The sequence below is a fragment of the Macaca thibetana genome, chromosome 9 (genome assembly GCF_024542745.1).
Source record: "Macaca thibetana thibetana isolate TM-01 chromosome 9, ASM2454274v1, whole genome shotgun sequence".
Classification (NCBI taxonomy): domain Eukaryota; kingdom Metazoa; phylum Chordata; class Mammalia; order Primates; family Cercopithecidae; genus Macaca; species Macaca thibetana.
In genome coordinates this window covers 73,862,453-73,879,098 of record NC_065586.1, presented here as the reverse complement: position 1 = coordinate 73,879,098, position 16,646 = coordinate 73,862,453, and the positions used below count along the sequence as shown (strand labels likewise).

Sequence of the window (16,646 nt, the reverse complement as noted above, 5' to 3'; positions counted from 1 at the left end):
ACATTTACAAAATGGAGGTCCAGGATAATGGACAAGTCTTTGGGAACTAAGTGGTTGTTTAATGTAGTATTTACTGGAATCACAAGAACTTTACTCATCTGGGAAAAGAAAGAAGTTGTTTTCTTTAAAATAACGTTGGAGAATAAAATCTTAATTTTATTTCATATGAAAGTGATTACATTTAAGAGAAAGGCAATAAAATATAAAAGTGGGCTGGGCGCGGTGGCTCATGCCTGTAATTGCACCACTTTGGGAGGCCGAGGCGGGCAGATCATGAGGTCAGGAGTTCAAGACCAGCCTGACCAACATGATGAAACCCCATCTCTACTAAAAATACAAAAATTAGGTGGGCGTGGTGGTGTGCGCCGATAATCCCAGCTACTCAGGAGGCTGAGGCAGGAGAATCACCTGAATCTGGGAGGTGGAGTTTATAGTGAGCTGAGATCGTGCCACTGCACTGCAGCCTGGGCGACAGAGCAAGACTCTGTCTCAAAATAGTGGATCCTTGTCTCCAAATAGGGGATTCAGTTCATTTTAAAAAAAATACAGTCAATTTTCTGGTATCACCGAGTTAATTTTTCTGAAGGGTAATTATGAGTATTGCCTACTTATTAAAAAAAAAAAAAAAAATCCTGGCCGGGCATGGTGGCTCATGCCTGTAATCCCAACACTTTGGGAGGCTGAGGCGGGTGGATCACTCGAGGTCAGGAGTTCGAGACCAGCCTGGCCAACATGGTGAAACCCTGTCTCTACTAAAAATACAAAAAATTAGCCAGGCGTGGTGGTGCATGCCTGTAATCCCAGCTACTGGGGAGGCTGAGGCAGGAGAACTGCGTAAACCCAGGAGGCGGAGGTTGCACTGAGCCAAGATTGTGCCACTGCACTCCAGCCTGGGCGACACAGCAAGACTCTTATCTCAAAAAAAAAAAAAAAAAAAAATCTCCTCCTCTAGCTGTTATCAAGACTTCTGCATTTGGCTTCAAACTATATTCTGATGCTCCAGGTCAGTAGTTCTCAACAGTGAATATCAAAGTTCTGCTTGCCTTATCCCAAACCAATGAATCAGACTCTCCAGGGAGCTGGACCCCAGCGCAGCTGTGAAGAGAACCACAGTGATTTTATTGCTCTTGATTCAGACCTCCATGCCTCTGTTAATGGTGTGCCCTAGCCTGAGAAAGTCTTCTTTACCATAGCTTCTTCCTGTTCCCAGTGCCAATCAGCACCTCACTCATCCTTTGCAGAAGGCAAGGACCACAGAGTCTGGAGCCAGACTATGTTGGATCCTAGCTCTGACACTTGGCACTAAGTAGACAAGTTCCTTAATCTCATTGTGCTTTAGATTCCTGAGCTGTTCAATGGGAATACTGTAGCTACCTTGCAAGGTTGTCATGAGGATGAAATGAGATAATATCACAAAATGCTTCGAGAGTGCCGGGCAAAAGTAAGGTCTGATATGCTTTAGCTCATTAACTCCTCTCAAAGCCCATCTCAAAAGCTCTCTAAGCTGGTCACTCTCTCTTCTTTGAACCTCTTTTTAAACTATTTTACCTTGGGTTTAAAAAAATTATTATTGTAACTTTTTATTTTGAAATAGTTTATAAGTCACAAGAAACTGCAAGAATATTACACGGTTCCCACATATCTTTCACTCAGCTGCCCTTGATTATATCCTATATAACAATAACACATTGTCAAAACTAGGAAATCGACATTGGTACAATACTAGTTACTAAGGTACAGACTTTGTTTGGATTTCATCAGCTTCCATGTGTGCTCTTTGTGTGCCTATGCATGTGTACAGCTCAACCATCCTCCTCCTAATCTTTTTTTTTTTTTTTTTTTTTTTAATTTTTTTTTTTTTTTTTTTGAGACGGAGTCTCGCTCTGTCGCCCAGGCTGGAGTGCAGTGGCCGGATCTCAGCTCACTGCAAGCTCCGCCTCCCAGGTTCACGCCATTCTCCTGCCTCAGCCTCCCGAGTAGCTGGGACTACAGGCGCCCACCACCTCGCCCGGCTAGTTTTTTGTATTTTTTCAGTAGAGACGGGGTTTCACCGTGTTAGCCAGGATGGTCTCGATCTCCCGACCTCGTGATCCGCCCATCTCGGCCTCCCAAAGTGCTGGGATTATAGGCTTGAGCCACCGCGCCCCTCCTCCTAATCTTAACCTAGCAATGACTGATCTGTTTTCTATCACTATAATTTTGTCACTTCGCAAATGTTGTAGAGATGGTATCTTATAGTAGGTAACCCATTGAGATTAGGTCTTTTCATTCAGTTCAATGCCCCTGCAATCCACCCAAATTGTTCTAAGCATCAATAATCTGTTTATTGCTGAACAGTATTCCATTGAATAGACATACTGCCATTTGTTTAACTACATAACTTTTTAAAGGGTATAAAATATACACAATTTGTGTAATTTATTACATTTAGCCTTGTATTAAAGTTTTTTTTTTTTTTTTTTAAACTTACTTCTATAGGCCCTGCTGTTGATTACAAGCTCTTAGAGGTTGGAAACCATGTACTATTGATTTTTGTTTTTCCTTAAGTTCTAATTATCATGCATCTTCACCCTCTGACCCAGGAATACAATAAAGGATAACCCCTCCCCACCAAAACCTAAGTTGACATTGCCAAACCACAAACACCAGCTTACTAAGTATAGTCCTATGGTTTTATAACAAGTCTTTGCTGGAATAAACTTCTTTTGCTTTGATACGGAAATGTATTAACAAAAGCCAAAATTCTAAGATTTATTTCACTGTCAAGACTGCAAATTTAAAAAATGATTAATTAAAAGCGACTCATGACTGAGAAAACACATTAAGCAATATAAAACAAGACACAAAAGCATTTCATAATATGTATAGAACCAACTACCTGAAGGAAAATTGCAAGGGGTAGGATAGGAGACACCTGAAAACACTAAAACATTAACACTGCCTTTGGATGAAAGAATTCTGGATTTTATTTCTGGTTTATGATACCCTTCTGACTGCCCCAAGTTTTTTTTTGTTTTGTTTTTAGACGGAGTCTCACTCTTTTGCCCAGGCTGGAGTGCAGTGGCGTGATCTCGGCTCACTGCAAGCTCTGCCTCCAGGGTTCATGCCATTCTCCTGCCTCAGCCTCCCGAGTAGCTGGGACTACAGGCACCTGCCACCATACCCGGCTAATTTTTTGTATTTTTAGTAGAGATAGGATTTCACCATGTTAGCCAGGATGGTCTCAATCTCCTGACCTTGTGATCTGCCTGCCTCGGCCTCCCAAAGTGCTGGGATTACAGGCGTGAGCCACTGCGCCCAGCCCCCAAGTTTTAATATATCTTTGCTAAAGAAAAAAAAAATTGTGGAAACAAATTAAAGGCAGGCACCTTTTCTTCCTATTTGACACATACAAGTTATATATGAAAACATCTTCCTTGTTAAAATTCAAACAATTTAGATACAATATCCTCTTTAACTCTATCTGATCTGGCTTCTGTCCCTACCACTCCATCACAAACTGCTCTAGCTAAGGTCAGCGGTGAGTTCTGTGCTGCCAGTCACCATCACAGATCTCCACTCCTAATTTTACTTGACCTTGCAGCTGAACAATCCCTTCTTGGTGAAATTCTTTGCCTTGACCTCAGTGACATCATATATCAATTTTCTTTCCACTTTTCTGGTAGCAACTTCCTAATCTCCTTTGCCAGGTTTTCATCTTATACTTGACCTCACAGTTGCATAGCCCACATTTAAGGAGTAGAGTTATTTCCACCTCCTTGAGGATGGAATATCTACATATATTATCTGGAATGCTCTCCGTGAGGATTTGTGTCTTCTCCCTTGTTTATTTATTTCGTCATTTATTCATATCAGTATGGACTTTGGATATTTGTTTGATGTTTGAATTATATTTTATTATGTTAAATAATGTTACAATATAGTAATTAATACTGCTCAAATTGTTCCAGTTTTGGTGTCTGGGAGCTCCTGTATCCCTCTGACATACCCTCATCACTTTGTTGTCTGGGCACTTCTTTACTCTTTTGCACTACAAGATATCTCACCCAGCTCATCTCATACATTCTGTGCCCCAGCTCTAGAAATATTCATTTCTCCAAATAGCTCTAGTTCTTTCAATTGGCGAAAGGAATTCGAAACCATTATCTGCGGGGTATGTTCATTGCTATGACGGTGCAGACCTATTTTTTAGATCTCATTATCACCTATCCTTAATTCAGACACATCAAAACAGGCTGAGAATGTCCTTTATTACACTGCATAAAATGATGGACAACCTGAAAAGATAACACTCTTCTTATATATAATTCATAAAAGCAGTCCAAATATAATAAAGATGATACTCTTTCTTAGTTTTAGGCTACATATTTTCAAGTACATTTTCAATATGTAATTTCCAATACTTCAACAAGTTAGTGAAAACACGAGATTTCCAACGTCAACCAGAAAGGGAGGAAAATTCAGAGCCAATATGTTTAAAATGGAAATGAATGCTATTCAAACAGCGTATTTCCACTAAGGAAGTGATTAGATATTCTTAATACTCAGAGCCACAAATGTTTCCAATAAAAACTAATGTGAAAAGAAAACTGGAATATTCAGATTTTGGTGATCTACTACCACTACGTATAGCACTACAATGTACTAGATCAGAATAGAGTAATTCTGCTGCCAAATAGATACAATCCCCTTTGGTGATGTTATAGAATTTAAAATAGGATAAAAATATTCTCATTTAGGCTAGCTGTAAGGAAAAAATCTAGGTGTTACTTATGACATAGTTTAAGAAAAGTCAAATAGCTTACCTATCCAAGCAAGCCTCACACTTGATGTAGGTACAGGCACAGTGAAAGTAAAAATTACGTAAATAGAGTAAGATTTTTCTGAAGAATCTTTGTTAAAATATAAGGAATATTCCAAACCAAGGTCTGACATTCGTTCTTTTTCTTTTCTCAACGATTGCAACAATCTTTTTAATCAATCGGAAATTACATGCCTCAAAGGCTTTAGGTTTAAATAAATCAAACAGGGTATTAAATTATATTTAATATGAATCAGCATCACTATCACAAAATAATGAAATAATCCTCCATTTTACTTCTTCCTGACTCATGACTTCCTTTTACATCAATAAATCAAAAGGCCAAAAGGACCTTTATCATGGTAATGAAACCCAAGTGCTATTTTGGGAAAACTGAGAGGCAGCTAGAAGAGAAGCTTCTGAAGAGAGATTTAATGGCACTGGAGGGTGGAAGAAACAGGTTTGGGAACATCCTTTTGGCAAGAACAAGTTGTGATGATCGCGCCACTGATCTCTGATAGAAAGTCCTTCTGCTTTGCAATCAGCATCTTTACCCCTGCCTGACACCAGAGAGCACACTGGCCCATCGGTACAAAGGCGGCCTCCCTTTGTACTAGACTTTTGACTCTTATCTTTTGATTGCCTCCTCTTTAAAAAAAAAAAAAGAAAAAAAAAGTTAACGGCAGCACAGTGCTGTGAACTTTTGTTATCCTGATGCAAAGCTGTTTCACTTTATAAAAACTTTATGCTGCCATCCTTCAAAGCAGTCACCCCACTCTATTCTGCTGCAAAACTCTGCCTCTGTCACCCTTCCCTCCACACTTTTCTCCCAACTCCGTTGAAAATCTGCTTACCAGCAAGCCAAAGAAAATCAGTCTCATTATTTTGGTAACAAGACGCGATTCTTTGGCCCATCACCTTTTTTTTTCTCCCCCTATTCCACTGGCCACCCACTCCACCCTCTGCTTCCTCTTTCTCTCTCACTGGATCAGTTACTTGTCTTCCTGGCCTGAGAGCCCCATGCTGTGCTGGTACTGAGCCACAGAGCTCAGGAAAGAGTTTCTGGGGTCAGATGGAGACAAGCAAGCCTTTGAGGGAAAGGCTGTGAGGGCAAAGCCAGAAGCAGACAGAAGTTCATTCCTGACAGAAGTTTGTTCCCTCTTCTGCAGCCTGCCTACTAGGGCCAGGTCCCACTCACCAATCAGTGGAAATATCAGGAGGCAGCTCATGCTAGAAAGAACACATAGGCTTTGTAAACAGACAGGCCCTGCCTTGCCCCTTTCTGGCTGTGTAACCAGTAGTGACCCTCTGAATTGCTGGTTCCTCATTTTAACATGGGGAACATGATGCCTACATTAATTATTCTGAGGACAAAAATGAGATTAATGTATGTGGAATATTGTAAAAGAACCCGTAAAAGGTGTGCTATGATGCATCTTGGAAATCTACCTAAGGCTTTTTTGTCTACCCATCAGCACTGAAAATCATAGTCAAAGACATTCTTCATTTTAAAAAGGTGTTTTAAAGTCAAATTCCTTTTAGATTAAAAAAAAAAAGAAGAAGAGAACCACCAGCTGACACTATAGCATTTATGCTCAAAATTTTCAGACTCTTAGCCTTGAGAGTGATGAGTTTTTGATGTTTTTGAAAAAGACATGATTATTATCTGTTTCCAAGGTTTTTATCCACTAGAAGGGAGAATAGTCACAGTTGCCTATTCAATGTACCAGGAATCAGTCACCAAAATAGCCAAAGACATATGCTCACCAGGTGATATAGGCCTGCTTGAACTCGGAGAAGGCGTGTAAGGGATCGGGCTGGACACAGTGCGAGGTCTTAATCCTTGTGCTGACATCTCATTAAAATACCTAAGAGGAGAGAGGAGGAAATGATAAAACCCCCTGTATTTAAATAGTCCTTAAGAAAGTTTTTAGGAGAAAATGTTTGGGGTTCACACCTTGAGGTCAAAATCCTGAATGTTTAGATTGATGTTATAGTTAGAAGGCATTTATACAACGGACTCCTGGGTGACACCACTCTGCTGTTTGACAAACCTCACTCAAGGGGTACCGGTTGGGAGATCTAGGATGTTTTAGCTCAGGATAGAAGCCAGGTGAAAGAGGTGCACCACACCACAGAGAGGACCAGTTTTTCCTCCACCACACAACAGCTATGCTGGAATTCACCTCCACTGTCCCAAGAGTTACAAAGATATTCACGTGTTAGTGCCTACATTTACATTGTTATTTGAAACTCAAAACCAAGCAAGCCCTCTGAGATTTATGTCATAAAATTAAAGCCTACAGATACTTATTCCTGTGAACTGAGTATCAACTGTTTACAAGCAAGTCCTGCTTAACAGTCAGTCAGTCACACACTAGGATTTAATGAGACTTGAGTACTGAACACCTACAGCAGGTCACGCTTAGCCACACCATGCTGAGTCTGCCTTTTTCCTGGATTCAGAAGTCACATCAGACCCGAAAATGCTGAAGTGTGATCATCAGGAACATCAGCTTACGCTCTGTGAAACGAGCACGGAGCGCTGACGAGGAGAAATTTCTGCTTGAGAGACTTCCTGATAAACCATCCTGCGCGAGCAACCCACCCTAGTGGCAACAGGTGGAACTTCTTGTACTCTACACATCCACTAGTAGACAAGAGGCATCTTGTGGTCTCTTAAGTGCTGGACCATTTTCCTTCTCCCAAATGTAGTATCATTGTTCCTAGTAGGGGAAGTATTTATTGGGCAGCTGTGGATAATCTGACCTACAAAAGGTAGGGCAAACTTTCTGAAATGAATACCGGTTCTGGAAAAAAATATTTATCTGGAAGGCTGAAACTGCTTCACTAGTGACACTGCAGTCAGAAGACATTATTTCCTCAGAGTGTATCTTACCCCAAACTGGGTCCCAGATGCTATATATGATCTGTATCTGAAGGTAGTTAATAAGCTATTTAGTATTCTAGCTGGCAGTTTTAGTCAAATAGTTCTTAAGGGATATAGATTTTAGAAAGAATAGGGAACTGTAGTTTTATAAGGCAAAGTTTTGAGAAAGAATAATCTTTTATTATTTCCCAATGAAGAGGCATATACATAGGTATTTAAAATAGGATAACCTGTTATTGTTTTCCTTTTTTTCTTATTATAAAAATATAGACTTTCATTACAGATAATCTTAAATTTTTCTTTAAACAATAATGTCACTGTCCACAGCAAACTGATCAACAGCGTTGTTAGTCCTCTAAATATATTCCATAACAGAAACAGAATGCGGATGTGCTAACATTGTCTGTATGTTTCAGACAGCTTGTATTGGCATCAACAGACAGTATTACTTGTCACAGCCATGAGTAGCCCTGGTTTCAGACACCGAATGCCCAGTCCTGCTGGAGGGACCCCCAAGAATACTCAGTCTTACCTCTCACACTAAGATATGGCCCATGTAACGCCAGGACATCCCTGATCCAGAAGAGATAATTTCCTTGCAGAAATGTAATTCTGTAACTTCTGGGTTTCTCCACAGATTAAACATTTTTTTCCAATTATATTTGTTTGTTTTCTTACCACTACCTTATCCCAAGTTTAGAGAGGAGGAAGAGGGAGGAGAACTGGATGAGGCACAAACACTTGAGACCATTTCTGCTACTTAACCAAAGGATGGGTCTCTCATTCCAGATCACTCACAGTGGGGCAATGAGGGGATTCACTGCTTAGGTTTGAACAGATGAATACAATCCATTAGTTTTATTTTTTTTTTAAGTGGCTACAAAACGGCTCAAAAGTTATCAAGTGTGTTAAGACAAGTCCTGGGGATTTCAACAACCTCCACCTGTGTCCCTGCTGATTCTTTTCAACCTATAAATGCACTGTTTTCCTCGAGCTGCACTATAGCTTGCTTTATCCTTGTACAGTACAGGAATTAATATGTGCCCATGCTTTAAACAGATATAACACTGGATTAAACTAATTCAACAACAAATGCAAACTCTGCTCCTTCTCTAATATAACGCTGTCTCCATTTCTCTCCCCACTAAATAATTTTAGAGGTGATTTTTTTCATCTTTTTGTGTTTAAGGAAAATGTTCAATCTTTATCCCATTCTCAGCATCTGTTATAATGCAGTGGCATTCATTAGCACAATAAATACATATTTAAGCTATCCCCTTATACACCTAACAGGATACCAAAGAAAACCCCTGTAGAACCTGGGTTTTATTTTTTAAACAAAAACAAGGCTCATAGGACATGCACACACCTTTCGTCATCCATTTCTAAGCTGGACTCACTCTCGGAGAGCTGTCGACAGAGGGCTTCTCTTCTCTCCATCTCCCTCTGCAGCTTCCTCTGCAGCCTCAAGTTCTCTTCCCTCATGTGACGTTCCTCCTCCAGATACTGTGCCATTTTCTCTGAATCTGAAAAGTCAGAGTTTTCAATTAAACCATGTTTCATGCAATCATATCCAAATCTGAAAAAAGGAGACTTCAGTTCAGCCCCTATGCCACAGACAGAGTGAATTGTTACAAGATGGTCTTTCTGGTCGGATATGGTGGTTCACACTTGTAATCCTGGCACTTGGGGAGGCTGAGGAAGGTGGATCACCTGATGTCAGGAGTTCGACACCAGCCTGGCTAACATGGTGAAACTCAGTCTCAACTAAAAATACAAAAATTAGCCGGACGTGGTGGCAGGCACCTGTAATCCCAGCTATTTGGGAGGCTGAGGCAGGAAAACTCCTTGAACTCGGGAGGTGGAGGTTGCAGTGAGCCAATACTGAGCCACTGCACTTCAGCCTGGGCAATATAGCAAGACTCTGTCTCAAAAAACAAAGAAACAAAAAAGATGGTCTTTCTCATTCTCCTGCACATAGATGAGATATGGATTTAAAGTTTATCTCAAGTATAAAAGTTTACCAATGATTTGCATTTAGAAAAAAATATAAAAGGCAGTGTTGGCAGGTTAGGCATTGTCAGTCCCCCTCATTTGCTTTCTAAAGTGCTTTAAGTAGACGAGGAAATGGTGGAATTGTAGCTGAGTCTACAAGTAGCCACTACCAGAGCTCTTCTCTACATTGCTGGAGCTGGGAAAGGAGGGAGGCCCAGATTCTGCCCACGGGCAGACCTCAATTTGGCTGCCTCTCAACTCCAGACACAGCGAGCCGTCTAGGGGAACCTGTGACACCTGTTGGCATCCCCGCTGTGCACAGCGGTGGTGGCACACCAAGAACCACTGTACTAGAACACATGTGATAACAGTTAACATTCTTTTCATGAGAATAGACATTGACATAGTAAACCAGAAAACTTTAGATTAATATTTCCAAGTCTAATTTGTGGTATGTGTGTGGCTGTCTGTCACCCTGTCTCACGCACATGCTACGACAGAGGGCAGGTGAAGACCTGTATATAGCTGGCACCTCTTGGGATGGCATCTTGCTTATGACAAATACCCTTTCCTCAGGAGCTCTCCCACAAATCCAGGTCTCTGCTACAGCACCCATCTCCCAGGACAGAGCTGACTAGCTCCCGGACTAGATGTTGGACCCAGGCTGAGCCACTTAGACCACCTCTCCCAGGAATCTGAAATGGGGAACTGACATCTTTATGGGGATCCAGGGTCTCCTCCAGCTAAGTTCCCTGGAGCCATCAAAACTCTTGTCCTTCTGAGGTTATTCTTCACAAGATTCTGTGCCATACTCCGCAACCTTCCAAAAAAAGAAAAACACGTCTTCCTTCCTCTTTTGACAACCTCCCCGCCGCCCCCATTCCTGTCTGGTTTATCTCACGCAGAATCTGCTACCAAGTAACCAGAATTATCTAATACAAAATGTGGTGTCTACCCATCTTCTTGCTTCATTTCTTTTCCTTGTCTTTGTCAATGAACTTGGGAAAAGTAAAATCTCCATATACTTATCTTTTCTGAAAAGCAGTTACAAATTCAGAGTGGCCATAAGCACATCTAAGAGAGTTTCCTGTAGGCTGCTGTTCCATATTGTCAGTTCGGTCCAAATTTAGGGAAGAAGGAAGGAGCTGTATGCCACATTGAGCATTTTTCTCCCACAGACTGACTCTATTTCAACTCTCAATGCCCATCAAATTAGTTTTAGTTTTAAGCAACTCTATAAAAGTCTGACATTTTAGCCAATAAATACTTCTGATAAGTATTCAATGGTTTCCAAGACAGCATCATTACAGAATATACAAAAGCTCTTGAATATCCTTATTTTAGAAATTCAAATAAAAATATCAAAATTATTAAACACTATTACGTGCACTAAACACTAAATCCCTTGGCTGTTTCAACACAGCCAGAAACCCTGCTGTCTAATCCAGACGCAAAAATCTCTTTAATTGAAGGCATGCTGGGAAAATATTTACAAAGTACACTTTTAATATAAACGACTAAATTATTTCATCCCAAATATGCAAGCATGCAGAATTTTTCACTTAGCTCTACAGGAAACAAAAGATTGACCCCTTGGAGTATTTGCTGTTTCTAGAACTAGAAGGGTGACTGTCAGAGCACGCTGACCTTCTTTTCCATAATAGGAATCTTATAATGCCTTTTACAGGAAAGGTGCTGGAGACTGCCATGGAATCCTTTGCAGAATTAACGATTAGTGAGGCTCCAAGAACAATAACCAGAGAACACTGTCTTTCAAAGAAAATTATTGCAATCCTTTAGCACTGGGGTGGCCGGGGGTGGGGGGGTTGGGAACTCAGCAGGGGGATCCTTAAACAATATATCTATAGATAAGAATGTCCCCTGCAGTGACTGGCTGGGAAGACTTCCTGGCAGTTCAGCAATTGACCTAGAAGACAGAGGAACAGAGAAGGCACCAGGCCCAACACCTCTTGGTGTCACAGACTCATACACAGAAGGTTGTCACCAGAGCATTCCTTGGCTGCCCCCTGCTGGCACACAGCATCACCTGACTGGATCTGTTCCTATGAGTCCTCCTCCTTCCTCTTGCACACAGAGCTCCCTAGTACTTAGGGGCCACAGCTTGTATCTCCCCAGGTCTACAGCCATCTCCCAATATAGTAGGCCCTCACTTAACATCATCCACAGATCCTTAGAAACTGTGACTTTAAGTGAAACAACATATGTATGCCACAGGAACTTAACTCTTCTTTGTATCAGTAAGCTTATGGTAAAATTGGTTTGGTTATACAGTAAGTTGTTTCACTTAAAGTCTCAGTTTCCAAGAACCCAAGGATGATGTGAAGTAAGGATTTACTCTATTTAGTCAAAGATGGTGTGAACTGAGGATGACTTCCACAAAGATTCCAAAGAGGTGGCTCCCAAATGATCCAAAGGTCTGCATGGCTTGCATTCCCTTTCAAGTTCATGGTTAGGAAATACCAGTGCCCAGACCATACCCCAAGCCCATTAAGTCAGAATTCCAAGGATAAGTCCTAGCCACTGGTCTATCAAAAGCTGGCCAGGAGATGCCAACATTCAAACATGACTGAGAACTGTTGAGAGAGACGTTCAAGTTCAGATGCAGTCAGGCTTGGAGGATGAGGAGCCACCTCCCACAGCTGCATCCAAAAGAGGCCCAGGTCATCTAACCTAAGGAGAATGCAAGGAATGGATGATGAAAAGTCATTAACACATCCTTTAGGCCCAATCCAATCACTGCAAGCAGCTAAGTGCCACTGCTGCTTCTTTAGTTCAGCTTTCTCTGTCCTCACAAAATCGGAAATAGCACTTACAAATGCCTCTGTTAGTATCTGCAGTCTCTTCAGAGGCTAAACAGTGCAGTATGGAGACAGTAGTAAGCATAAATTCTCCCCAAATTCCTTCTAAAATTTTTGCTAGGGGCACAATGGAGCAGTATAAATGAGGAGGAAAAATGCAAACTGACAGCACTGGAAAGAGTTCAGGAAGGTGCTGAAAGATATTTGTGTACTCACATGGTAAAAACTCAAAAATCTTAAAATAATTAATATTTCATAACTATTTGATATATCTCATTTGATTTTCACTGAATGAACACACATAGTAATTATCAACCTGAGGTTCACATCAGGATTACTTATACATATATTTTTAATATGCCCCTTTTTTACTCCATGGAGTAAGCCCAGAAACCTCTATGGTGCTAGAATCATGATTCTCTAAAGATGTCCACATGCTAATCCCCAAAACCTATAAATGCTACTAACCTCACTTGACAGAAGGGCCTTCACAGAAGTGATTAAGTTAAGGCGCTTCAGATGGGTAGATTATCCTAGATTATCAGAGTGGGCCCAACATAATCACAAGGATCCTAATAAAGGGAGGCAGGGGAATCAGAGTGAAAAGAAGATGTAACAACAGAGGCAGAGGTGGGGTGGTACGATTGCAAGGAAGGGGCCACGAGCCAGGGAATCCAGGCAGCCTCTAGAGCTGGAAAAGGCGAGGAAACAGGCTCCCCAGCAACCTCCAGAAGGATGGCCGCCCTGATGACACCCTGATTTTAGCCTAGCGAGTCCCATCTTAGAACTGTAAGATGGTAAGTTTGTATTGTTTTGAGCCTCTAGGTTTGCGGTAATTTCTAATAGCAGAAATAGCAAAGTACCACACCATATTTCTCAAAGGCTCCAAGGATGATGCTGATGCACCATCCCAGATGCTCCACGGCACAGGAATTTGTAAGGAACTTCAGAGAAGAAAACAAAGGTAAGAACCACTGAACTTTTTAAAATGCATATTCCATGTGGCCCAACAAATCCACTTTCTGGAATCCATCCTGAAGGTGTTCTTGCACAGGTATCAAACATGTGTACAGAAATGTTCATTGTGGTTGTAGCATAGCAACCAAAAAAGGGCCACTGGTATGGAACTAGTTGAATTATGGCATATCCATACAATCAAATACTATGCAGCCTTTAAATAAGGGATGAAGGCAGCTTTGTGTGTATCGGCAGGGGAAAAACTACAATGCATAGTAAGTGAAAAAAGAAAGGTGAAAAAAGGAGTGTGTTCATTGTGTTACTACAGCTGTCCCTCAGAACCTGTGACTCCCAAGTATATCAATATGTGTGCATACTCAGGTCCCACAGTCAGCCCTGAGGAACCCACAGATAGGAAAAGTCAGCTTTCCACACCTACAGATTTGACATCCCATGAATATTGTATTTTCCATCCATCTTTGGTTTTGGATGCAGAACCTCCAGATGTGAATGGACAACTGTATTTATTGAAAAACAAATTCCACAATATAAGTAAACTAGCACAGTTCAAACCCATGTTGTTCAAGGGTCAACTGTATTTGTATAAATAAGTTTACATACAAATATATCTGGAAGAATACAGTACAAATGTATAAATTGTGGGAATAGGGTGGCTAGAGACTAGGAATGAGAGGAAGACACATTTTTTTCACTGCATACCTTTCACTGAATTATCTGTTCAAAAAAATAAATTTGAACAGCCAAAAACAAACAAATAGGAGAGACCCAAGAAACTACACAGGGACCTAATCAAGTATTCAGAAATCTAGTCCTTTAATTTTTCAATTCAACATCTTAGCCTCTTCCAAAATATTAAGTATACATTTCAAAAGCATTTACTCTTCAAATAGCATGAACAAATGTCAGCTAAGGTTGAATGTGGTAGTAAGGAAGGTAAACTACTCTCTGCCTTAATATTTTGAAAGTGCTTTGAGGTCTGCTGCAATATTTTTGTCAGCACAATCCTAGAGATAAACATGGCAGAGAAGATTTAAAATGTTACCTGTGATCCTGGATGTTGCTGAAATTACTTGAATTATTTTCTGGAAGTATTCTAAATGGTTTTGTTCTCCCCTACTATAACACTCAAAAAAAAAAAAAAAAAAAAAAAAAAAGAATCCATTCCAGGATAATAAACTTAGGTAAACATGCATCAGTAATATATGAATTTAATTATTGCATAGTCAATGGTAATTCAATATTGGTAATACCCTATATTTGGTAAAGTTATTAATTCTATGGGCATAAAACTAGTGAAACCAGAGGCTACGTACGCTGTAACTGAGCGGCTCTTAGTTGTTTCTTCAGCCGTTCCACTTCATTCTTTAAAAACCTGATGTGACGCATCATATTTTCTGGAGAATCAATCTCCATGGAGATATCTCTAGGCGATGGTGGAGCAGAGACGGGCTGGTCTAATTTTTCCTGCAGGATTCTTCATTGAAAAGAAAAATTTCAACAATGACAAACAGTTTTCCTTGAAAAGACAAAACAACACACTAGCTGGCAGGTTTGTTTTGAAAGCAAGCTCCTGTTTACTGCCAGAATTCACAGGGTTGCTTAATTCCTCTGCCCATTTTACATCAAACTTCTGGTTGCTCTTATCTGGTATCTCAGGCCAAAGGGCAGAGCTGATTCTAATCTCCTTTTTTCCTTTTAAATGACTACTGGTAATTAAACAATACTGAAAAGTCTTTATTTAACATCTGGATCTGATAATTATGCCTGGAATACAGTATGCACTTAGAATTATCTGCTGACTCAATGTTCAACTTCTTGGGTTTAGTGCATGAAGATGCTGAGGAAATTCCACTTTCTTATCTTCTAAGATACTATGAATCTCCTTGGAGGGTAAAGTAACATAGAGATTCAACTTCTAAAATTCCCTCCTGCAAAACTAATTGCAAGGGCATGGCAAACTGGACTAGGTAGGTGCCCTTTGCTTTTGGGCACAGCAAAGGTAAAAAGTTAAAAACAAAACCAGAATTATCAGGTTAATAATTAAAAGTGCCACCTTCTTTACCAATTATTTTTATGTTGAATGATGATATTCAATAGCTTTGACCTACAAAATGAAAACTTCCATACTGTTCAATCCAATAATTTGGCACTAATACATGTAAAACCTCCAACTGCCTTCTACAAAGTCTTCCTTTGGCAACAGATCTCTAAATCCCTTTCCATAGCTGCTGGGGTTTTTGTTTTGTTTTTACTTTGTACCTTTGAGTTTGTCCAAGAGCAAACTGAGTTACCTCCATCCAGGTCTACCCTTGAGAAAAATAGTGTGTTAAAATATTATAATGGTTCCTGCATTTATTACATAGAATGACTTTTCATAATTCAACTTGTTACTGTTGCTACAATAATACGTATCAGCAAAGCAGAGTGGATATGATTATACAAGTATTTCTTATAGATATAGCTCTAATTTTCACTTTTCTTAAAGCTATGTGGTATGCCTATATTTTGCAAATGTAGACATGAACTCAAAACAATTACAAATATGCATCCAAACCAAATACTTAAGGAGGAAAGACTCTGGGTAGCAAACAAAAGATCTTGGTGAAATGGATTAATGACCATTTTTTTAAAACTCACTTTTTACACCCATACACACATTCCACATACAGAATCTTCTTCCCATTCTTACACGCCCTGCCCCATACACTCCCAAAGTACTCAGTGCTTGAAAACAAGGGCCTAACTATCTTGCACAAAGGGGTTTAAGAAATGTTTGCTGTTGAGTGACATTCCACTTGCAAGTATATACATTTTACACAAAGAATTCTAGTCTTAAGTATGTAAAGGTATTTCTTTACAGTAGGCTTTAAAACAATTTTACTATTAAAATCTCAGGCTTCCTAATAAAGTAAATGCCAGAGATGTATAAATAATAGTACACAGTATACCCTATATACTTTAGAAAACAACTGAGGAAGCCAGTTCAATAAGGTGGAAAGTTGAAATTGCAACCATCCTTGAAAAGACTTTAACGTGAACAACAGCAGCATGACTAATTCTCTCACAGCCTTGTAACACCAAATGAAAAGAAATTCTACTGGGACAGTATGATAGCAAACAATAAAGAGGTGCCCAACATGGGAATAGTTCAGAAGGCTTTCAA

General features: G+C 40.1%; 1 protein-coding gene across 1 annotated transcript in view; it reads right to left on the bottom strand.

Moving 5' to 3' along the window:
• CCDC6 (coiled-coil domain containing 6) overlaps positions 1 to 16,646 on the bottom strand; it is a 120,526-nt gene that overhangs the window by 8,811 nt on the left and 95,069 nt on the right. Inside the window, exons 5-7 of the mRNA XM_050803056.1 lie at positions 14,797 to 14,957; positions 9,061 to 9,217; positions 6,569 to 6,669 (exon numbers count right to left, since the gene is read on the bottom strand). Of these exons, the coding sequence (XP_050659013.1) occupies positions 6,569 to 6,669; positions 9,061 to 9,217; positions 14,797 to 14,957 (419 nt within the window). The remainder of the gene's footprint in view (positions 1 to 6,568; positions 6,670 to 9,060; positions 9,218 to 14,796; positions 14,958 to 16,646) is intronic.